Below are 23,646 nucleotides of genomic sequence, written 5' to 3' on the forward strand. Positions count from 1 at the left end.
GGTTCTCCTGGGTTCCCTCCGCCAACACTGCTGCCTTCACCTCCTTTTCATCTTTTGGTTTGTTTTTGCTGAGTTAAGAGGTGCTCTGAATATATCGGTGCCACTTACATTTTACTTGGTGGAGGGAGGATGAACTCCTTTTCCATAAGTTTTTCTTGAATAATTATCGTTTCTTTCATGTGAATTGTCTATTCTTAGGCTTTTTTGTTTGTTTGGTTAGGTGGTTTGGTTTGGTGTTAGAAGGTTTGGTGTTTTTTCTTTTTCTTGTTTGGTTCTATGTGTGTGTGTGTGTGTACTCATTTGTAAATTAGGTGTTCTAGATGATTTTCCTACTAATTTCCATGAAACCTTTATATGCTATGAATATTTACCCTTTTACTACAAAAAATAATATAGGAGCGCATTAATGGATAATTTTTGATGAGATAGAAGAGAGCAGCTTCACCCTCAGAGGCAGGGTGAGCCTCTGAAGCTACAGTCCTGCCCTCTTGAGAAATCCCTCCTCAAAGCATGGTATGTCCTTCACCCCCAAACAGCCCTTATACTTTAGCAAAGACCCAAGGTGGGGTCTGATACCTGGGATTTCAGGCTGTTGACCCAGTAAAGCATGAGATAGTCGAGGACATGTGAAGTAGCTTGTGACATTGCTGACAAGGTCATCACCAAACAGGATCATAAAAAATTCTCTGCTGTGGTCCCTGCACTTTGGAGGCTATAGCCTGGCATTTGTCTAAGACCTGCTGAGGAACAAACTACCCCAAACGCAGTGGCATAAAATAACAATCATTTATTATAATTATCATGATTTCTCATGATTCTGGTTTGACTGGGCCCAGCTAGGCAGCTGTCTCTGGGATAGCTCAGGATTGGGGGCAGGGGCATTGACCGGGGCTGGAGGCTCGAGTATCTGGAGGTTGATACTGGCTCTTGGCTGGGATGTCAGCCAGAACACCTACACAGGGGACTATCCATGTGGCCTGGGCTTCCTCACACCATGACCACTGGGCTCTATCACAAACTATTCCTTAACTATATTAGTCAAGGTAGCCACAAGACCTTCCCAGGCCCAAGGGGTGAGAACACGAATTCTGTCCCTTAGATTAGGGAAGCTTCTGGAAGAGCATGTCAGTCTAAAAATGTCTTCAAGCCACTTTGGGGAAATGTGATCTGCTGTAAGTCAATTATAGTAGCAGCTTAGACTACCTGCCATAGTCTTTGGCAGGCCTCATTCTTCCTAGGGTCAAGGGTGCATCCCAGGCAGCTTCTCCCTGGTGTCCTCTACCCTCCTGCCATGGCTATTCCCAAGTTCTGGCAGGGAGAAGACCCCACCTTCTCCACACCACCTTATCACAGACTTGTCGAGACAGTAAATTAACACAAATATTTCCTGCTATAATTCCATTACCACTCCACTCTTTCCACCCCCCTCCACATTTTGTGATAAGGGGCCCAGTCGGAAATGCCTCACAGTAACTTCTTCTAACGGATGTCAGAAGTGAATGGCAGAGTCTCTCCAGATAAAATAAAACTTCAGAAAGCCCTTAAAGTCTCAAACCTAGATGTATATAATGCATGCACCTAAAGAACTCGTGAGACAGGCAGATTTCAGTTTTGCCTCAGTTTCTCTAACTTTAACATCATTCAGATGAGTCCACTGAGAATCTTCCTCTGTAAGGGGCAAGGGAAGAATGGGGCTCTGGCCTGCACAAACCCGCGACAGTGGAATCTCATCTATGCAACATCACGTCCCCTCATCCCCACCTTGGATTGTCCCTAGGGACCTGGTTATTCCCTACTGCTTAGAACCTCTCCCTCCTCCTCCTCCTCCTCCTCCTCCCCTGCTCCCTCCACCCCTCTTTGCTTTCCTTCGCAGCAGACTCACATAAGCAGGATTCCCCTGGACAGTGAGGCTCACATGAGTGTTAGGACCTCCAGGTCAGCACCTTCCCTACCCCTGTCCTACCCTTCTGCCTCACCCTCTTCAGTCTGCCTACCTGGTGCCAACAGAAATGCTGAAAGTAACAATTGTCTCCTCCCTCTTCTTCAACCTCCATGCCAAGCCAGGCCCCAAATCCAGTTGGGTCTGAGTGTAAAGTTATCACAAATGCTGCTGCTGAATAGCTCTTGAATGTGGTCTCTTCCTTCCTCCAGGCTGTGCCCCAAGGTAGGGAATCAGCCTCTCATCACCTGCAGTGTGCTTTAGAAGGTCCCCTCCTCCCATGCAGTCTCTGCACCAGTGCTGGGTGATTGTCCCCAGTGTGCATCTGACCCTGCCACTTTTTTATAGCAGCTACCTATCACTGAGAGGAGAGACATGCTTCTCAAAGAGTGTGCCTGGGCCAGCAGCAACAGGATCACCTGGGAACTCCACCAAAATGCAAATTATTGGGACCTACGTTAGACCTACTGAATCACTGTGGGTTTTAACAAGTCCTGAGGCTGGGGGACCTGTGGCCTTGGAGAATAACATCCAGACTGTTGCTGGGCGCCTGGCAGGGACTCCCTGCCTCCCTCCCCACTGGTCTCTTTGCAGGCCCACAGATCCTAATTCCACCAAGTTTCCCAGGGCTCTTCAAGGATGCCCTGCTTTGGCACATGTTGTTTCTTTTCTGAAAATGTTTTTTCCAAAAAACTCCCGGACAAGTTCATACTCCAACTTCAAAGTTTACCAACCTTAGGCATCTCCTCGTCTGAGTCCCCACACCTCTCTGGCTTGTCTGCAACAGGCTTTCAAATTGCGAGAGAGTTACGGTTTCCTCCCCATTCTCCTTTTGTTGCATCTCAATGGTGTGTTCAAAGGGCACGTCACATGGTAATCCTCTTTGCCCTGAAAGCCCAGCACAGAGCCTGCCCACAATGGAAGAGTTAACAAATAGTCAGTTCTTGGCAGGGTGGCTAGCTGGCCAGCCAAATGACTGAATCTCCTACCTGGAAGGAAAAATAAATGAGCCTTCGGATAAGCAGAAAACATGGATTTGTTTGCCAGCGTGCTTTCAGGTATCATATTTCCACAGTCTCTACCCAACCGTATCAATTACCTGTCAAATAAAAATAAGGGAACAGAACCACTATTCCAGTTTGTAGACCTATTATAATAGCATGGAGGTAATTTTATCTTAGTTGTAACATTTTAATTTACTTCCTACACCTTTATTTTAGACTTAGCCTGATTTCAATACAGGGCACAGGCTGTTTCGTGTGATTAGTTATTATTTGTGTTGATTTTTTTAAAAGTCGTCATACTTAAAATTAATCATAGCTTACAAAACAAAGAGAACTCAGATACTCTAGAGATACTTGTCTTACTCATTGTTTTGAATTTGAAGAAGGGAATTTGAAGCATTTCTTTCCTAATACTCAAGACAGTTCCTTACAGATTTCTCCAATTTTCTGATTCAGAGCATCAGCCCCTGACAAGTAAACAAACAATAGTTAACTCCTATCTTTCTGTTTCCTAATGAAAGGTATCAAAACATTCAGCGAACCATTGCAACAGAGAGGCCTGAAGAAGATTCTGGCAGCCAAAACTGTGAGCAAGTCCCAACAGGAGGCGGCGGAGGTGGAGGGAGTGACTCAGAGGCCGAATCTTCCCAGTCAAGCTTAGGTACCAGGGAAGGGTCCCTAGACACCTGGGATGGCATCCAGTGGCTGTGTGACAAAGGTGTGCAAGCCCCTCCCCCTGCCTCCTGGGTAGCAATCTGTCCAGGGTAACAAGAACAGAGGACCAATGTGAAGGAGAAAGAGACGTGCTTGGTGCCCACAGGGTAAATGTATTTGTTGGTGTCCTAGGGATTTTCCACTTATAAATAAAAGTGCAATAAAAATTCAGTCCATGTCAAGAGGCCATGAGACAACACCAGGAATAATTACTTGTTTGCATTTAGAATAAAATTCAGTTCCCCTGAGGAAGGAACCTGAGGGGAAAAAGGTTTGGGTTCTGCACACACCTGAGAGTGCACGGCAGGCATCCGCCCGGGGCCTGGCTTTCCTGGTTTTCGTGGCTCTGAAGCTGCCCAAATGGAACTCAGATGAGGTTACTGAAAAGGTATGAGGCTGCCTTTCACTTTCTGTACCTGTAATGATAGAAGGCTATCATAATGACATCGTAATAATCCACTTTCTGTTTAAACTCAGTTAATGATGGCAGATTTATTTGACGAGATAAGTCTCAGAGAATAGTGTAGGCAGGCAGCACTGGGATTCCAATCCTGCCAAATTTCAGCTGTCAGTGCCAATGTGGAACATTGGACATTTTTGTGTGATTTTACAAATGCACATACACAACAATTTTATTGGTAATGGCCTTCATTCTGTTTATTTTACTAGGTGTACTAGTTTAGGTTTTTTGTGAATAATTATTTCTTTCTTCAAACTTCTAAGAGGGATGTGGTATGATGGTCAAGGAATTAAAAACAGGAGGAAAAGGAAATAGAAAATTTATTTCTGGGTTCAATATTAGATCAGTTGACATTTACCAGGTAACAAACCATCCCAAAATGTAGTGGGTTAAACTCACAACCATTCATTCCTCCCCTAGTCCTATGGTTGGCAATCTGAGCTGAGCCATCCGCTGTTGCATCAGCTGTGGACTGGTGGGTCTGAGACTGACTAGCCTGGAGTGGTTCCTGCCTGCCACGGTTTCTCATCCTGCAGCATGCTAGCCCAAGCTCCTTCCCATAGTAGTGGCAGGGACACAGGAGAGAAAATGGAGACAAATATATCTCTCTTTTTTAAATTTTTAAAAATGTATTCTTAATTATTATGAGTACATAGTAGTTGTATATTTTTATAGTATACATGTGATGTTTTGATACAGACGCACAATGTGAATTACTCAAATCAGGGTAATTGGGGTATCCATCACTTCAGGCATTTAACATTTCTTTGTGTTAAGAACATTCCACTTTTACTCTTCTAGCTATTTTAAAGTAACTTACTGTGGATTGGAATCACTTTGTTGTGCTATCAAATAGTGTTCCTCGTACCTAACTATATTTTTGTACCCACTAACCATCCCCACTCTATCCTCCCTCCTTGCTACCCTTCCCAGCCTCTGGCAACCATCATTCTACTCTGTCTCCATGAGATCAATTGTTTTTAATATTTGGCTTCCACATGTGAATAAGAACACTCAAGATTTTGTCTTTCTGCACTTGGCTTATTTCAAATAATATTCTCCAGTTCCATCCATGTTGTTTCAAGTGGCAGGATTTTAGCCTTTCTGTGGGCATATAATATTCCATAGTGTATACGTGCCACAATTTCTTTATCCATTCATTCATTCATGGACACTTTAGGTTGATTCCATATCTTGGCTATACTGACTAGTGCCGTAATAAACATGGGAGTGCAGGTATCTTTTTGATTTAGTGAATTCCCTTTGATATATACCTAGCAGTAGGATTGCTAGGGGCTCTTGTGGTCCTTCTATTTATTACTTTATTTTCCCGGAACAGAGTCTCACTCTGTTGCCCAGGCTAGAGAGCTGTGGTTTCAGTCTCACTCACAGCAACCTCAAACACCTGGCCTCAAGAAATTCTCATGCCTCAGCCTCTTGAGTGGCTGGGACTACCGGCACCCACCACGACACCCAGCTGTTTTTTCTATTTTTAATAGAGACAGAGTCTCACTCTTGCTCAGGCTGGTCTCAAACTCCTAAGCTCAAGCAATCCACCCACCTCAACCTCCCAGAGCACTAGGGTTACAGGTATGAGCTGCCATGCCCAGCCTGTTTTTACTTTTTTGAAGACTATCCATGCCCTTCTCCACAGTGGTTGCACTAATTTATGTTCCCAACAACAGTTTATGAGGGTTCCCTTCTCCATATCCTCATCAATATTCATTATTGCCTGTCTTTTTGATAAAGCCATTCTAGCTGGGGTGACATGATACCTCATTATAGCTATGACTTGCATTTCTCTGATGACTAATGAGATTGAGAATTTTTCCATATACCTGTTGGCCATTTGTATGTCACCTTTAGGGAAATGTCTCCTCAGATCCTCTACCCACTTATTAATCAGATTATTTGATTTTTTTTTCCTATTGAATTGTGAAGCTCCTCATGTATTCTAGTTATTAATCCCTGATCACATGTATAGTTTGTAAATATTTTCTCCTATTCTGTGGATTTGTCTCTTTATTTTGAATTTTCCTTTGCCGTGCAAAAAGCTTTTTAGCTTAGTGTGATTCCATTTGTCTAATTTTGCCTTGGTTGCCTGTGCTTTGGGAGTATGACTCAAGAATTCCTTGCCCAGACTGGTGTCCTGAAGTGTTTCATGAGTGTTTTCTTTTAGTAGTTTCATAGTTTTAGGCTTTAGATTTGTCTTTAGTCCATTTTGGTTTGATTTTTGTATGTGGTGAGTGATCAGGATCTAGTTTCATTCCTCTGCATGTGAATATCCAGTTTTCCCAGCACCATTTATTGAAGAGACTGTCCTTTTCCCACTGTAGGTTCTTGGCACCTTTTTCAAAAATAAGTTCACTATAGATGTGTGGAACTATTCATAAGTTCTCAATTCTGTTCAATTGTTCTATGTGTCTGTTTTTATGCCAGTACCATGCTGTTTTGGTTACTACAGCTCTGTAGTGTAATTTTAAGTCAAGTAATACTGATTTTAGTTTTGTTCTTTTTGCTTGGATGGCTTGGCCTGTCCTAAGTATTTTTTTGTTGTTGTTGTTCCATATAAATTTTGAACTCTTTTTCTGTTTCTGTGAAGAATGTCAATGGAATTTTGATGGAGATTGCATTGAATCTATAAATAGCATTAAATCTGTAGATTGCTTTATGTAGTATGGACTTTAATAATATTTGTTCTTCCAGTCCATAAACATAGAATGTCTTTCCATTTGTGTGTGTGTGTCCCCTCTTCAACTTCTTTCATCAGTGTTCTATAGTTTTCATTTTAGAGATCTTTCACTTCTTTGGGTAAGTTTATTCCCAGGTACTTTATTTTATTTGTAGCTATTATAAATGGTATTACTTTCTTGGTTTATTTTTTAGATTGTTTACCATTGGCATATAGAAATGCTAGTGATTTTTGTAAGTTAATTTTGTATCTTGTAACTATGCTTAATTTGTTTATCTGTTCTTTCAGTTTTGTGCTGTAATCTTTAGCTCTCTCTAGAGGTAAGATCAGATTGTTGCAAACAAGGATGATTTGACTTTCTTCACTTTTTGATTTGTATATCCTTTGTTTCTTCCTCTTGTCTGATCACTCTAGCTAGAATTTCCAGTACTATGTTGAGTAACAGTGGGGAAAGTGGGCATCCTTGGCTTGTTTCATATCTTAGAGAAAAGGTTTTTAGCTTTTCCCCTTTCAGTATGACATTAGCATGAGTCTATCATACATGGGTTTTATTGTGTTGAGGTAAGTTCCTTCTAGAACCAGTTTTTTGTAAGCTTTTATCATGAAGTTACATTGAATTTTACCTAATGGTTTTGTAACATTAATTGAAATGATCATATGGTTTTTGTCTTTCATTCTGTTGATATGCTGTGTCACACTGATTTGTGTATGTTGAACCATCCTTGCATCCCTGGGATGAATCCCACTTGATCATGATGAATAATCTTTTTAATGTGTTGTTGAATTCAGTGTGTCAGTGTTTTCTTGAGGACTTGTCGTCTATGTTCATCAGAGATGTTGGCCTATAGTTTTCTTTAGTTGTGTTTCTGTCTGGTTTTGGTATGGGGGATATAGGCCTCATAGAATGAGTTTTGAGATTATCCCTTCCTCCTTGATTTTTTGGAGTGGTTTTAAGAAGAATTGGTATTGGTTCTTCTTTGAATGCCGGGTATAATTCAACAGTGAAGCCATTGGGTCCTTAGCTTTTCTTTGATGGGAGACTTTTATTAATGTTTCTATCTTGTTACTTGTTATTGGTTCACTCAGGTTTTGAATTTCTTCCTTGTTCAATCTTGCTAGGTTGTAAGTTTAGAATTTCCAATTTATTGGCATATAGGTGCTCCTGGTACTCTCAAATGATCCCTTGAATTTCTGCAGTATCAGTTGTAATGTCTCTTTTTTAATCTCTGATTTTATTTATTTGGGTCTTCTCTGGCTAACAATGTGTTTATTTTATTTATCTTCAAAAAACAACTTTTTGTTTTGCTGATCTTTTGTACTTTTTAAAAATTTCGTTTATTGAAATTATTTATTACATTATTTATTATCTCTTTTTGTCTGCCAATTTGGGGTTTTGTTTGCTTTTATTCTTCTAGTTCTTTGAGATGCATTTTTGGATTTTTTTTTTTTTTTCAGTTTTTGGCCAGGGCTGGGTTTGAACCCACCACTTCCAGCATTTGGGGCCAGCGCCCTACTCCTTTGAGCCACAGGCACTGCCCCATTGTTGGATTTTTTATTTAAAGCTTTTCTACTTGAAGTGGGCACTTACTGTTATAAATCTTCCTCTTATTACTGCTTGTGCTATATCCTGTAAGTTTTGATATGTTGTGTTTTCAATTTCATTTGTTTTAAGAAATTTGTTTAATTTTCTTCTTAATCTCTTCATTGACCTATTGGTCATTCTGGAGCATATTGTTGAGTTTCCCTGCGTTTTTGTAGTTTCCAGTGTTCCTTTTGTTACTGATTTATAGTTTTATTCCATTTTTGTCCAAGAAAATACTTGGTATGATTTCAATTTTTTTTTTAATTTTTAGGGGCTTGTTTTATGGCCCAATAGATGGTCTATAATTGAGAAAGATCTAAGAGCTGAGGAGAAAAATGAATTCTGAAACTGTTGGTTGAAGTTTACTGTATCTATGAGGTCCATTTGGTGTATAGTACAAATTAAGTCCAAGGCTTCTGATTTTCTGTCTGGATGATCTGTACAGGGCTGGAAGTGGGTTGTTGAGGTCAACAATGATTATTGTATTGAGGTCTATCTCTCTCCTTAGCTGTGATAATATTTGTTTTATATATCTGGATGCTCCAGTGTTGGGTGCATATATATTTAGAATTGTTATATCCTCTTGCTGAATTGACCTCTTTATCATTATATTATATAATGACCTTCCTTGTATCTTTTTATAATTTTGTCTTCAAATCTGTTTTATCTAATAGAAGTATAGCTACTACTGCTCTATTTTAGTTTCCATTTGCATGGCAAATTTTTTCTTCATTTATTTTTAGTCTAGGTGTGTCTTTATAGTTGTGTATTTTTTTCAGATAGCATATGGTTGGTTGCTGGTTTTATTGATCCTTCAGTTATTCTGTGTCTTTTGATTGGAGACTTTAGTCCATTTACAGTCAGTATTATTGATAGGTAAAGACTCACTACTGCCATGTTGTTATTTGATTTCTGGTTGGTGTTTTGTTTTTGTTTTTGTTCTTGTTTTTTGTGTGTGTTCCTCTTTTTTCTTACTTCCTTCTTGTCCTTCCTTTGTCAAAAGTGATTTTCTTCGGTAGTGTGTTTTAATTTCTTTTCTTTTTCATTTTTTCATGTTTCTATTGTGGGTTTTTTTATTTTAGGTTACCACAGGCCCTTGAAAAAACATTTTATAACCAGTTACCTTAACAGTTGACAATTTTGCTTACAAACAAATACATAAACAAGGAGAAATCTAACAGAAATTCTACCCTTTAACTCCATCCTCTCCCATTTTTTAACTTTTTGTTGTTTCCATCCATATCTTTTATATCTTGTATCTCTCAAAAAGTTGTCATTTTTGATAGATTTGTCTTTTAGTCTTCCTACTCAAGACATAAATGGTTTATATACCATAATTACAACAAAATAGTATTTCAAAGCTGTGCCCTTACTGTTATAGTGAGTTGTATATCTTCAGATAATTTCTTATTGATATTATTTTCTTTCAAACTGAAGAACTTCTTTTAGCCTTTCTTGAAGGACAGATCTGATATTGATGAAATCTCTCAGCTTTTGTTTGTTTATGAAGGTTTTATTTCTCCTTCATGTTTGCAGGATATAATATTCAAGGGTGAAGGGACGTTTTTCTTTCATCACTTTGAATACATCATACCACTCTCTCCTGGCCTGTTAGGTTTCCACTGAGAAGTCTGCTATCACATATATTGGAGCTTCTTTATACGTTATTTTTATCTTTTTTTCTCTTAGGACCTTTTCTTTATCTGTGATTTTCAAGAGCTTGATTATTAAATGCCTTGAGGTATCCTTGTTTGGATTAAATCTGCTTAGGTTTCGGATTGCATATGAAAACCCCACATTGTACCCCAGAAGTGCATTAATGTACATAGTTACCATTCAATAAAAAAAAAAAAAAGAGGAAAATCTGCTTAGGTGTTTATCACCTTCTTATACTTGAATATTGATATCTTTCTCTAGATTTGGAAAGTTCTTTTTTATTATTTCTCTGAATTAAACTTTCTACCCCAATCTCTTTCTCTCTACCTCCTCTAAAGGCCAGCAACACTTAAATTTGCACTTTGGGGGCTGTTTTCTAGATCTTGTAGACATGCTGCATTCTTAATTATTCTTTTTGGTTTTTTCTCTTCTGATTATGTATTTTCAAATAGCCTGTCTTCAAGCTCACTAATTCTCTCTTCTGAAGAGAGCCCTAGAATTTCTCCTTGTTTTTTTAAATTATTATTTCAATTTCTTTGTTAAATTTCTTCTATAGGCTTCTAATTCCTCCTCTATGTTGTCTTGAAGTTCATGGAGCTTCATCGGGATAGCTGTTTTGATTTTATTGTGGTCACCTGTCTCCACCACTCCAGGATTGGTCACTTATTTAGTTCATTTGGTAAAGTCACATCTTCCTGGATGTTCTTGATGCTTGTCAATGTTCACTGATGTGTAGACATTGAACAGTTAGGTGTTGATTATATATTTTAATCCTTCACAGTGTGGGCTTATGAGAACCCATCCTTCTTGAGAAGACTTTCCAGATACTCAAATGGAATTGGAGGTTGTGGTCTAAGTCTTTGGTCACTGCAGCTATATTAACACTGAAGGTCTCAATAACTGAACAAGTTCAGTTATGCTGTGACTCTTACAAACTCCTGTGGGTACAACTTGGTGAGCTTGGGATACATGATACAAGAGAATTCCCTGGATTACTAATCAAAGTCTCCCACTCTCTTCCTTCACTCTTTGTGCTGGGCTGCTAGAGTTAAGGCTATAGTGATGTGGGTACTCCCTCATGGCCACACCTAAAGCCAACCCAGTCTCACCCAAAGCCAGTGGTGACTATTGCCTGGCTACCTCTGATGTGTATTCAAAGCTCTTTAGTCAGCAGGTGGTGAATGCTGTCAGGACTGGGTCCTTCCCTTCAGGGAAGCGTGTTTCCTTCTGCCCCAGAGCTGGTCTATAAATACCATCCAGGAATTAAGGCCTAGACTCAGGGGCCTCGGGAGTCTGCTTGGCACTTTATTTTACTGCAGCCAACCTGGTACTCAAGTTACAAAATAGGTCCTGTGAGCACTTCCCTGTCCTTTCCCCAAATGTAAGAAGAAAGACTCTCCCTAAGCTGTGCTGCCTGTGGTTGGGGGATAGGTGATGCAGGCACTAGCTTGACTACAGCTGCTAGGGTCTTGCTGAGTCAGATGCACCCCAAGTCCACTGGCTCTGAGCCAGCACAGCCACAGGAATTGCCTGAGGACTACAGCCTTAGAAAAGGCACAATGCCTTAGAAATTTAGTTCCCCCCCCCCCAAAAAAAATAAAAGAAAAGAAAGAAATTTAGTCCCAACCCAAAGCTACTCTTCTGCCGGTGGTGGGGCTATTGGGTACTCCACCTTCCAGGCAGAGAATTTGCCTTGGCCATGCTGCTCAAAATATCCCCTCCATGGGCACCAGCAGATTTCTGCCCTGTGCTGTGTTCTTGTACCAGGGTAGCCCTGAGTTTCAGTTGGAAGCCCCACGGTCCCTTCACTGCCCCCCACACCCCCTCACACAGATTCTCTCTCCACTGGCTGCACAGGTGAAGCCCTGTGGAGGTAGGGGAGAGGCACTGCAGGTAATGCAAGACTGTCTTTTCAGCCCCCTTCAGAGCCTCTTTCATTGACATAATGTTAAAACCAGGTGGTATGATGGCTTCATTGATATTCAGTTCTCCTGAAGGGACATGGCTGCATGGATAGTTGTTGAATTAGTCATCCTGCGCAGGGACCATTCTGGAGGTTTCTATTTGGCCATCTTACTCTGCCTAAATTAACACACAGATCTCTTGAAACCCTGATTCAGAAGTGACCCATTGCCACTTCTGTTGATAAGGCACAGGGGCAGCCCCAGCTCACCAAGGGGAGGATCTGCAAAGTCCCATTGCACCTGGGTCTGAGTATGAGGAGGGGAAGAATTGTGGCTCCTTCTGCAAACATAGTCTCCCATAATCGCAGTTTGCAACTTAAAAAAAAAAAAGAAAAAAGTCATTGAGATAAAAGGGCAGTGATGTTAGAGGACCTGAGCCTAACTGAAGTTTGCAGGAACACTACTAGGAAATAATGATTCTTAGCCAACATACATAAAGCCGTGTGACACCTGCTTGCGTCAGTGTGAACAGCAGCCTACTGTGTGGGTGACCACTTGTGTGCTGCTGCTGTGGACAGAGAAGTGCCGGGTTTGAAACGACTTTGTCCCATTGTGTTGTATTGCTTTGCTTCACTTTTTCCAGATCTGAGGCGAGAAGGGTCACTTTCTCCAGTAACCTCCCAAAAAATCACCTTGTTGCTGCAGTCCCCAGCGGTCAAGTTCATCACAAACCCCGAGTTCTTCACTGTGCTGCACGCCAATTATGTGAGTGCTCCAGAATGCAGAGGGCCTGACCTTGCTCCTCCAGACCCAAAATACAGCTTTGGAAAGTCATTTAATACCTCAAACAGTATAGAATTTTGCCCCAGGCAAGGGGAAAAAAAGACAGCCTCAGTCTCCTTTTTTTACTATATGGGAGTTTCCCAAAAGGAAAAGGCTGGATTTGGAAATGTCATCGCCTCTTTGAAATTACTATTAGACTCTAATGTGTTAATATCAATGAAAGAGCTTGGGAAACAAATGTGTATTTTTATTATTGTTAAAATTTTAAAGAAACAAGATTATGAAGTAGCCAGATTCCTTTCAGCATGAACCGGGGGTAGGGAACCTACGGCCTCAAGGCCACATGTGGCCCTGCGGATCCCCAAGTGCAGCCCTTTGACCAAATCCAAATTTCACAGAATACATCCCTTTATTAAGGACGTGTTCTCTAAAATTTGGATTTAGTCAAAAGGCCACATTCAAGGAACATTTTATAAAATGTCCCAAATATTTTATGAAATCATTTTCACTAAAGAAATTTTAAAGCAGATTCCCCTAGATAAATAATTACCTTTCTTTGTGATACAATTTTTCAAATATCATGCTAAAGTTAAATTTGATGTGATTTTATGTATGTAGTTTTTCTTACATTACATATTTTTGGTGCTTTCAAGAAAGCACTGGCACGATGTCACTATATTTATTAATTAATTAATTCCACTGATAAACATTTTTTGTGGTTCAAGCTGAGATTTGGATGCTGGAGTCATGAAGACAGATTAGAGTGACACTTGAACAGTAGGCACTGCCTGTTTTGTGGAGCGAAGACTTATAAAAAGATTAGCCCCCTGTGACGGGACCAGGCCTGAACTCAGGGAAGAACTTCAGGGAATATTGGGGTGGGGTGGGGTGGGGTGGGGCAGCTAGAGTGAACCCTGAAGGCTGCAAGTGAACAGGAGGAAGTCCAGGCAGAGGGACAGTCTGTTAGAAAGGACAGGATATTGCTGTGAGCAGGCCTGAGGGTAAGTCCGGGTGGCTGGCAGGAGAGGAGATGGGGCACCAGGTCAGGAAAGGAAGCCTAGAGCTATTTCAACAGGCAGCAGGAACCCACAGGAATCCTCGGCCTGGAACGCCTGACCCAACTGCTCCAGTGAGAAATGCCTAGGCCTGACCTAGGGAGTGTCGGGAGCGGCCAGGCTGGCTCAGTTCAGGCATCTTTCTCAAGCAGTCAGGAGCACTGGGATCCAGGGGTGTGCGGGTGATGAGGACTCAAGAAAGGCTGGGAAAAAAAAAAGAAAGGCTGGGTGCTTTTTGCTTCTGGAGTTTGAGCGAGTGGTGCCTGAGTCAGGCAGGTGTAGTACTTTGGTTAGGTGACAGAGGGTCTGGCTGGGGAAAGAGGAGCTCAGTTTCTAGCAGGTCATTTCCTGTGGGAAATCCAGTGGTTAAATTCAGAGCCAGTGGGGCAGATACCAGTGCCCCCAGCATTGGGCGCCAGGTGGGCCCTGGCTAGCGGGCGCCACTGGGCCAGTCCTCTCTGACTCATGTGGTGTGTCCTTTTGCCACATGCACGCCTGTGCATGCACATACACCCTCACACATGCACGCATACACACTTATCAGCCCTCTGTACCATAAAAATGTCATTTGGCACATTTAGAAGTTCCTGAAACTTTCTTCATTTCTTCTCATTCCCTCCCCCCACCCCCCAGAGAAGTTTTTACATAGGATTCAAAGTCCAGGGTTAAATCTTCAGGGCCCCTAAACTAATTCATTCCTGTTTTAGACAGATAAGAGGACCAAAGGCAGTACTCACAGTGGGAGAAGGACAGTGAATAAGAGACAGGGTCATAAGAGAGAGCATGTGGCCACTAAGATGGTGAGCAGGTCCAAGGCTGCCAGCTGTCAGGTAGTATTGGGATGGCAAATAGGTCCGTGTGTGTTGACAACTGGCATGAGGGGCATGCAAGATCTCTGTCCCTGAGGCCTCTGTCTCCAGTTCTCAGTAAATCTCTGTGTGGTGATAACACTTGCCATGTTCAGGTGCTCACAAGCACCTAGTCTGTGATGTCCCTAACTGAGCCCTCCTACCCCGCCCTCCTGCACCCCTCCCAGAGTGCCTACCGTGTCTTCACCAGTAGCACCTGCTTGAAGCACATGATCCTGAAAGTTCGCCGGGATGCTCGCAATTTTGAACGTTACCAGCACAACCGGGACTTGGTAAACTTCATCAACATGTTTGCAGACACGCGGCTGGAACTTCCCCGGGGCTGGGAGATCAAAACGGACCAGCAGGGAAAGGTGAGCGTGACCCAGAGGTGGGGCTTTCATCAAAGGAGCCCCTTCGCCTAGGATAGCGGTTCTCAACCTGTGGGTCTCAACCCCTTCTGGAGGTCGAACAACCCTTTCACAGGGGTTGCCTAAGACCATCCTGCATCTCAGATATTTACATTATAATTCATAACAGTAGCAAAATTACAGTTATGAGGTAGCAATGAAAATTATTTTATGGTTGGGGGTCACCACAATATGAGGAACTGTATTAAAGGGTGGCAGCATTAGGAAGATTGCGAACCACTGGCCTTGGAGAACACTGATGAGGACGGTGAGGACATGGGTGGGAGTGTGTGGAGGAGGGCTGGGTGGCTCAGGGTAGTGCTGCCCACTGCCGGGAGGAAGGGAGGCAGCAACTGCCCTGTCAGGGGTTCTCGACCTCAGCATTGTCGTGGGGGCAGCTGGGCAGGGAGGATGTCCTGGGCATTATGGTGTGTTAAGGCCATCCCTGGCCTCTGCCCACCAGATGCTAATGGCGCTCAAGCCTCAATAATGAATTGCTGTGTGTGCCCTGGGAGGCGAAATCACACCTGATTGAGAGCTATTATCTATAGCTTTTGAAATTTAGGTTTGGAACGTGGAGCCAGATTTTGTTCAATGACCTTTCTATTGTTTTGCCTCCTGAGACATGTAACACTCAGGGGATAAACTTATAGGTTAAATGGGGGTGACACTATTAGATGGCTCGCTGTGACTTCCCTGATAAGGCTTCAGTTAGCCGTAACACAGCCTGACAAGTAAGGACGGGGTGTGCTGAGCCTGTGCCATCTTCCTGGCCTATATTTTGCCTCTTTGTAACTTTAGCCCAAACTAATACTTCCTGGAAATGTTCTAGAAGCCCAGCTGAGTCTGCTGAAGTGGGAATGTTTGTTTCTTAATCATCGTTAGTCATCACAATGTATTGTAGGACAGGCTGGGCAATCTACTAAAGAATCGTCATGACTCTGCTAGAGAGAATCTCTCCCTCTTTTATGATTAAAGGAGCCAGAAGGTCTGCTGGCAGATGCTCTCTGAGCGGGAAGCTGCACTCCACGGCTCCTTTCCTCTGTGACTGTGAGCACCTACAAATCCCAAAGGGATGGGCGTCATTGTCCCCTGGGAGGCAGGAATCTCTCTCTCTCTCTCTCCCCCTCTCTCTCTCACAAACCCCTCAGAACCTGGACTCTTCTGGAGTGTAGGGGAAAAGAATGTCTCATTAATACAAGTCCATTCCCAAAATGAATCTATAGGACCAGTCAGGTGGGCTGTCAGGTGTGATTTGGGGAAGAGAGAGAGAAAGCCGCCACACCCAGAATCTATCTCCGGGGACCTCCTCATTGACTGGATGTGGCCGCCTTTGAGAGAATGGCGATGATTTATATGGTGGGGACTTGCTTATGCGTGTTAGGGTAGAAAATAAAGCCTGAGCCAGAACAGAAAGAAAGGAGCATCTTATCCGAGCAGGGGTGACCACTGATTGTTGGCAGCCACGTTTACGTTTATGTTTATTGCTTAACCAAGATGCAGCGAGGACACCACCGTGGATCAGCGAGCTGAGGCCGTGTTTATTATGCATATTGCACATGCGCATGTGAACAGCTTGTTAGCCTCTAGCACCAGCTTACAGGCAGCAGGGAGCTCAGGAGTGAAAGGAGGCCCCAAAGTGTAACCAGCCCTTGCTCTCATGGTACCCACGGCACATGCCATGTGTCTTGGTCACCAAACCAACAGAGAAGCACAGCAGCTGAGACAGACACTCACGGTTTTATTCTCATTTTGAAATGCATATTAGGGAATTTCTGGCAAGAAAGGTTTTTTCCCCTAATTCTGTTTAGTAAGATGGTAGCATATATAATGAGGAAAAGCATCTGAATTTGCCATGAGGAGATTTGAATTCTACTTCCAGTTAAAACATAAGTGAGCTGTGTAAGGACCCCACCATGCAGTCTCACTGGTTTCTTCTTACATGAAACCACACACAAACTCATAGTTGACAGAGAAATTCTGAGAGGCATACCTTATACTGGGAATTACTGAGAAAGGTAGCCTTGCATTTGAAATGTGTATCACAATCCATGAGATGGTCACAGAGGATCATTAGAGGACAGTGGAGAAAAAATATAGGGACTGGTCCCTTTCATTCTACACACATGACCCTGTGCCAGCGATTTATTTCTCTGAGCCTTAAAATAATAGTAACAATGCCTACCTTACCTAATTTGTAACCACATGTAAAAATAAGTTAATCTAGGGAGCCCTGGATAATATTCTAACGGATTAGCCGTGTCTGCCATTCTTCCTCTTCATGTCTGTGAGATCCGTGATCAAGACTGGCACGTGGGGGAAATAAAAGACCATCTCCTCCCCAAAGCCTGTGAATGATGGGAACCATGTCGAGAAAAGCATTTTCGGACTGAAACTTACAGGCTTAGCCCCCTAACTGTGAAAGCATATGCTGCATGGGAACTGAAGCTAGGGACACAACTCACCAAAAGATGGTGCAAAAGCCACCTTCATAGCTGACCAAAATCATCCTCTCACCCCTCACTTGGCCAATCTGCTTCTTGCTTTACCTACACATTCAAAGATGACAATCTTAGCTTTTATTACATGCTATGGCAGGAATTCCAAGGGCCGAGGCAGGGCTGTTTGGTGTCTTTGAATGTGAGGACAGAGGCAAAGAGCTCAGAGCTGTGCCACTTTAGGAAGACTGGGGCAAAGAATGAAGTGGCATGTGACTCATCTGTCATCTTCAAAGTCTCAGAAAGGGGGACATCACCTTCTGCCCATCATTGGAAGAGACAGCATCTGTGCCTCAAAGCTGGCTCCAAGCCTGAGCCAGGCGACAGGCGCTGTCAGAGAGGCCGTGGGCGGTAGGGCCATGGGTCCTATCATGTGGCAGACACGAAACTGAGGCAGCTCCTATTAAGGAATAAATAATTGCTTCTATTAAGGAATGAATAAATAAGATGAGAAGGGGCCTGTGAAGAGGCCCAACTACCAAAAGGAAACAGAAAAACTTGTCTTCTTCTCAGAAAGTTATTTTTTTTCTCAGAAAGTATACTTTTCTCCAGAAAATAGAAAGAAATGTTTAAAAGATATCTATTTATCATCCACAAAATCGTACAGGAGCCTGTGACTTATAGTAAGCAAAAAGAAGGTACCACCACAGAAAACGGGCTGAGAGGAAGCTGGCATAAGAAACCAGGTTGAAAATGGACATTGTAAGATTGCAGGGAAAAGCACAGGGATAAAACAGCAGAGCTGACGCCTAAATCAAATCACCGATAAAGCGTATGAACTTGGAAACAGCCCCTAAAGCAGAAAGAAGGGACCAAATCTCAATCTGTGAAGGTTTAAAAAAAAATGCGAAAACTGAATAAAGAAAAAAAACTTCTCTGAGGCCCACCTCAACCTCCTAACCCTCCAGTTTAGGACCACAGCCTTCCCACATCTCAAACCCAGGTGCTCCCTTATCCAATTTACACATGTATTAGGTTTATTGCTCATTGTCTATTTCTCCTGGAAGGAATTTAAGCTCCTTCAGAACAGGGATCTTTCTCTTGATTAGTGATGAAACCCCAAGGGCCAAGAGTAGTGCCTGGTATGTAACTGGCACTCAATAAATCTCTGTTGGATGAATGAAATATAGAGGTTCCTGAAGAAGAAGCCAGGATAATAGGTACAGTACAGCAGCAGTCATTAAATAATAATGTCAACTAACTTAAATAAATTTTAATTAAATATAAAAAATAAAAATTTGTAGACCTAAAACAAATTATTTAGAGGGGCAGATTAATTGGGAGCATTGAGTTACAGTAAAAGTAGTTAAAATAAATTCTATATCCACACATGTTCTAGAATGTCTTTAAATAGGATTTTTAAATCTTATCATTCTATAGCCACGATAATATAAAAGTTACTTACAAATGAATAAAAATCAGACAAGCTTCAAATTTCCCATCCAAAAAAACTAAACTAGAGGAATCCACAGAGCAATGACACCATGATATTGATGAGAAAAGTTGTAGCTTAGTGTTCTTGTAAAGAGACAAATTGTTGTCATTTATGTGTGAAGACAGAAGAACAATCTCCTAGTCACAGTCAGGGTCACCCTGCTTTCTTGCCCACTCTGATCAAACACTGAGAGTCATTCTTCAGAGGGATCACTAATGAAGCAAAATAGGACATTGGTACTGGGAGAATGCTGTTATTTAAATCCATCAAATACAGGAAGTATTTAAATCAATCATATGCATAAATATAAATTAAAATAATTGCTGTTAAATGCTTTACAATATACTGGAAAAACCTAAATAAAATTTGGGGAAAGATGTGTAATAAAAATGGAATAGTTGGCTCTGCACCTTGTAGCTCAGCAGCTAGGGAGCCAGCCACATACACCAGAGCTGGAGGTTTCGAATCCAGCCTGGGCCTGCCAAACAACAGTGACAACTACAATAAAAAAAATAGCCAGACATTGTGGCAGACGCCTGTAGTCCCAGCTACTTGGGAGGCTGAGGCATGAGAATCACTTAAGCCCAAGAGTTTGAGGTTGCTGTGAGCTGTGACGCCACAGTACCCAGGGCAATATACTGAGAGTCTGTTTCCAAAAAAAAGAAATAGTTTCACAATAACAATCTAGATCAATATCCCCAGACTGGAGTAAAAAAGATGAGAAAGTGAAAAGAGAGAAGATGAGTAAGGGAAGGGAAGTTGTGCTAAGTTACTATTTGAGTGCAATGGGAGTCCAACTGGATAATATGAAAAACAAAGGCTAAATATAGTTACCTGAAAAACTTAAAAGACAAATTGCTTATACCATTTAAGACAAGATTTTTGTTTTCCAAATTCCTTCAAAAGATAAAATCAAACAAAATAGAGTTTGTATAGCAAAACACACAAAAAAAAATAGCAAAGAAAATGGAAATAAAAATAAGATAACAAAAGTAAAGCCAAGCATAATAGTTACAGCAATAATTAGAAACAAGATAAACTTATGTACTAAAAGAAAACATTATCAGATTTTGTAACAAATAGATCTAGCTTATAAAAAGAGATGCCTAAGAAATGATTCCAGAAATTTAAAACTAAAAGAATAAATATAATAAGAAAACAATAACAGAAAAACTAGTGGTGGTGTATTAATATAATATGAAGGAGAGCCAGAATCATAAAATGGGGTCAACATTATATTAAAGAAAAATCAAGGAGAAATATGACAGGAAATGAAAGAAATACAGTCAAGGTAAGAAAATGTTTCATATCCATCAATTTGACAGATTAAATAGAAAAATAAGTCAGGATTTGAATAATATAAATCTTTGTTAATGAAACATATTCATTCTTTTGTTAAAAATAGAGCTTACTTGAACAGATAAACAAAATGTATTGTACATAATACATTGAAATATTATTCAGCCTTAAAAAGGCATGAAATTCTGCAACATGCTACAATGTGTATGAAACTGGGAGACACTATACTAAGTGAAAAAAAGCTAGACACAAAAGGACAAGAATTATATGATTGCACTTATATGAGGTGCCTAGACTAGTCTGATCTGTAGAGATAGAAAACAGAAGAGGAGGGCAGGAGTTCTGTTTAATGGATACTGTGTTTGGGAAGATGAAAAGTTCTGGACAGAAATAGTGGTGATGACTGCATAATATGAGAATCTACTTAATGCTACTGAACTACACACTTTAAAATGGCTAAAATGGGGGCAGGGCTTGTGGCTTAAAAGGGTAGGGCACTGGCCCCATATGCGCGAGGTGGTAGGTTCAAACCCAGCCCCAGCCCAAAAAAAAAAAAAAATGGCTAAAATGGAAAATTTGGGGTTATGTATATCTTGCCATTATGAAAAAGAAAAGAATCAAATAAAATAGAGCTTGCAATTTCTTTCAAGATCCTAAGTGATAACGTTCCATACCACAAATAAAACAAAAAAAGCAGAAAATAATCAAATCACATCCTATGGCCCCAAAGCAATAAAGCTAAGTTTTAAATAACAAATTGAAGCATGATAATGAAAACCAAAAATTTTGGCAATTGGAGATTTGCAACAATATTTTAGATGACTATTGGCTTTAAAGTAAGGACTTAGAAGCCATTAAGAAATCTTTGAAAATACATGTGAGCAATACATAGTAAAAAATAGAAGGGATATATTTAAAGACTTAGTAGCATTAAATGTTTTTAGGATGAAACAAGAAAAATAAATATAAGCCATAAGCTTCCAAATCAAGAACTTAGAAAAAAGATAAAAACGCAACAATTAAGGCAGAAATTTATTTCAAAATTTATTGGAAAATAATCATTCAAAACTCAAAAACGTTCATGTCAGAAAATTACATGAGAAATAATTTAGGTGGCTTACACCTGTAATCCTAGCACTCTGGGAGGCTGAGGCCAGTGGATTGCCTGGGCTCAGGAGTTTGAGACCAGCCTGAGCAAAAGCAAGACCCTGTCTCTAAAAATAGTCAGGTGTTGTGGCAGGGCACCTGTAGAGGCTGAGACAAGAGGATCACTTAAGCCCAAGCGTTTGAGATTGCTGTGAGCTACCATGCCACAGCACTCTACCAAGGATGACAAAGTGAGACTCTGTCTCAAAGGAAAAAAAAGAAAGAATTTAAGAATTGCTTTAAAAGAGAAATAAATCAATCGAGGGAATATGATAAATGAAACCAAGAAATAAGAAATGACATAAAACAGAAAATGTCATTTCTTTTTTTAATAAAAAGAAAACATGAATATTATTCCTCAGCCTTTTGGTTAAGATTATGTATAAAAAAGGAAAAAAGCATATATATTTAGAAAATCTGGAAGAAATGGATAACTTTTAAAAAATATTATCAATGATTGTGTAAGTTAACTTGGAGGCTGGACATGGTGGCTCAAGCACTTTCCAGGAGCTTAAGACCAGCCTGGGCAACATAGTAAGACCCTCATCTCTACCAAAAAAAAAAAAAAAGTATTTTTTAAGAGAGACTCGAGAACGGAACGTATAATAACAAAAATAAAGTGTCAATTTTTTACTTGGAAAAAATTAAAAATTGAATAGATCTGTAGTCATGGAACAAGTAAAAAAGAAATGCATCAGTAAATTTACTTGCCCAGCCCCAGATATCTTTATGATGTACTGCAGAAGTAGGAAAAAATGGAAACTGCATAGTTGATTTTATGATGCAAGCACAACTTTGCGAATACAACTAGATAAAAAGTAAAAACTATTGGCACAAACTGACACACCCATACCATGGAATAAAAAAAGAGAGTGAATCCCATAACTGCATGAATTTCAAGGAATTATGCTGAGTGAAAAGGGCAATCGCAAAAGATTCCATATTGTATGATTCCATTTATATAACATTCTCAATAAACTTACAGGAATGGGAAAAGAATGTGTTTAGCCAGGAATTAGGGGTGAGAAGGAATAGAATGGAAGTGAATGTGATTTTCAAGGGCAACTTCAGGGATCCTTGTGTTAATGAAACTTTTCTGTCTTGATCGCAGTGCTGAGTACATGAACCTGCACATGATAAAATGTTGTGGAACTAAATACACACAAGTGTAAATAAAATATAAGGAATTTGGGACAAAAATAAACTGCTGGCAAAACTAACCTGTGTTCCAAAAAGCTCTTATTAAAAAATGAAATGTTAAATTAATCAGTGTTTTAAACAAATGACCCATTACAATTAAATAGATTTTCTCCCAAAAGATATCAGGTCATTTAGTACTAGTAAATCTATTGTCACAAGTATTTTAACCAGTGGTATGTAAACCATTGAGGAATTTCAGTTGATGGTTTTAAGAAATAGGAGAAAAGTACTTCATTAAAATTAAATTTATATTTTTAAATCAAAAAGTTACTCCTGGAGCATTTGGCCCACCTTTTTTATGTTGGACATACCACAAGAGGGACTCTACCTAACAAAATCAAATATTTTGACCTGGTTGCTTGTACCCTCACATTAACCTGAAATAAATTTACTTTAAAAAAATAAAATAAATAAAAATTTTTAAATTTTTAAAAAGGTACTTCTAGGAATGTAGTAATGTAAATGTAAAACAATGAACAAATAGTAGTTTTCTCATCAAAATCAAGAACAAAGAAAGATTGCAAATGCCACTTCTTATTTAACATTGTTCTAAGAGTAGTTACCAATGTTACAAAAAAGGAGGTAAAAATAAAAGATCCCTTATAAAGGAGACAAAATTAACATTATTTGCAAGTAAAAATCAAAGAATATACTTAAAAGAGCAGTTATTTGTTAAAGGCCTTTAGTATGAGCAGACAAAAATAAACACACAAATAATAGCTTTCCTAGGTACCAGTAATGATGGGTTATAAAATATTATAGGAAAATAAACACTGAGAATAGCAACAGACATTAAATACCTGTGAAGTGAACTATCTTAGCCAGAAATACGTGTCTTTCAGGGAGACTTACAAAACTTTTTAAGAAAAGTTTTTAACTTTCTTTTTTTCAAGAAAAAGTGTTTTAACTTTTTTTAAGAAAAAAAAATCTGGCTCGGCACCTGTGGCTCAAGTGGCTAAGGCGCCAGCCACATACACCTAAGGTGGCAGGTTCGAATCCCCAGCCCAGGCCCGCCAAACAA

General features: G+C 40.4%; 1 protein-coding gene across 2 annotated transcripts in view; it reads left to right on the forward strand.

Annotated features, from left to right (window-relative positions):
• The window catches only part of HECW1 (HECT, C2 and WW domain containing E3 ubiquitin protein ligase 1), a 419,352-nt gene that overhangs the window by 317,060 nt on the left and 78,646 nt on the right, over window positions 1-23,646 (forward strand). For both annotated transcript variants that reach the window (XM_003797550.2, XM_012809965.1), the window contains 3 exons: window positions 3,465-3,604; window positions 12,595-12,716; window positions 14,826-15,011. In XM_003797550.2, the coding sequence (XP_003797598.1) occupies window positions 3,465-3,604; window positions 12,595-12,716; window positions 14,826-15,011 (448 nt within the window). The remainder of the gene's footprint in view (window positions 1-3,464; window positions 3,605-12,594; window positions 12,717-14,825; window positions 15,012-23,646) is intronic.

This window comes from Otolemur garnettii, unplaced genomic scaffold, assembly GCF_000181295.1.
Source record: "Otolemur garnettii isolate 467f Iridium unplaced genomic scaffold, OtoGar3 scaffold00119, whole genome shotgun sequence".
Taxonomy (NCBI): domain Eukaryota; kingdom Metazoa; phylum Chordata; class Mammalia; order Primates; family Galagidae; genus Otolemur; species Otolemur garnettii.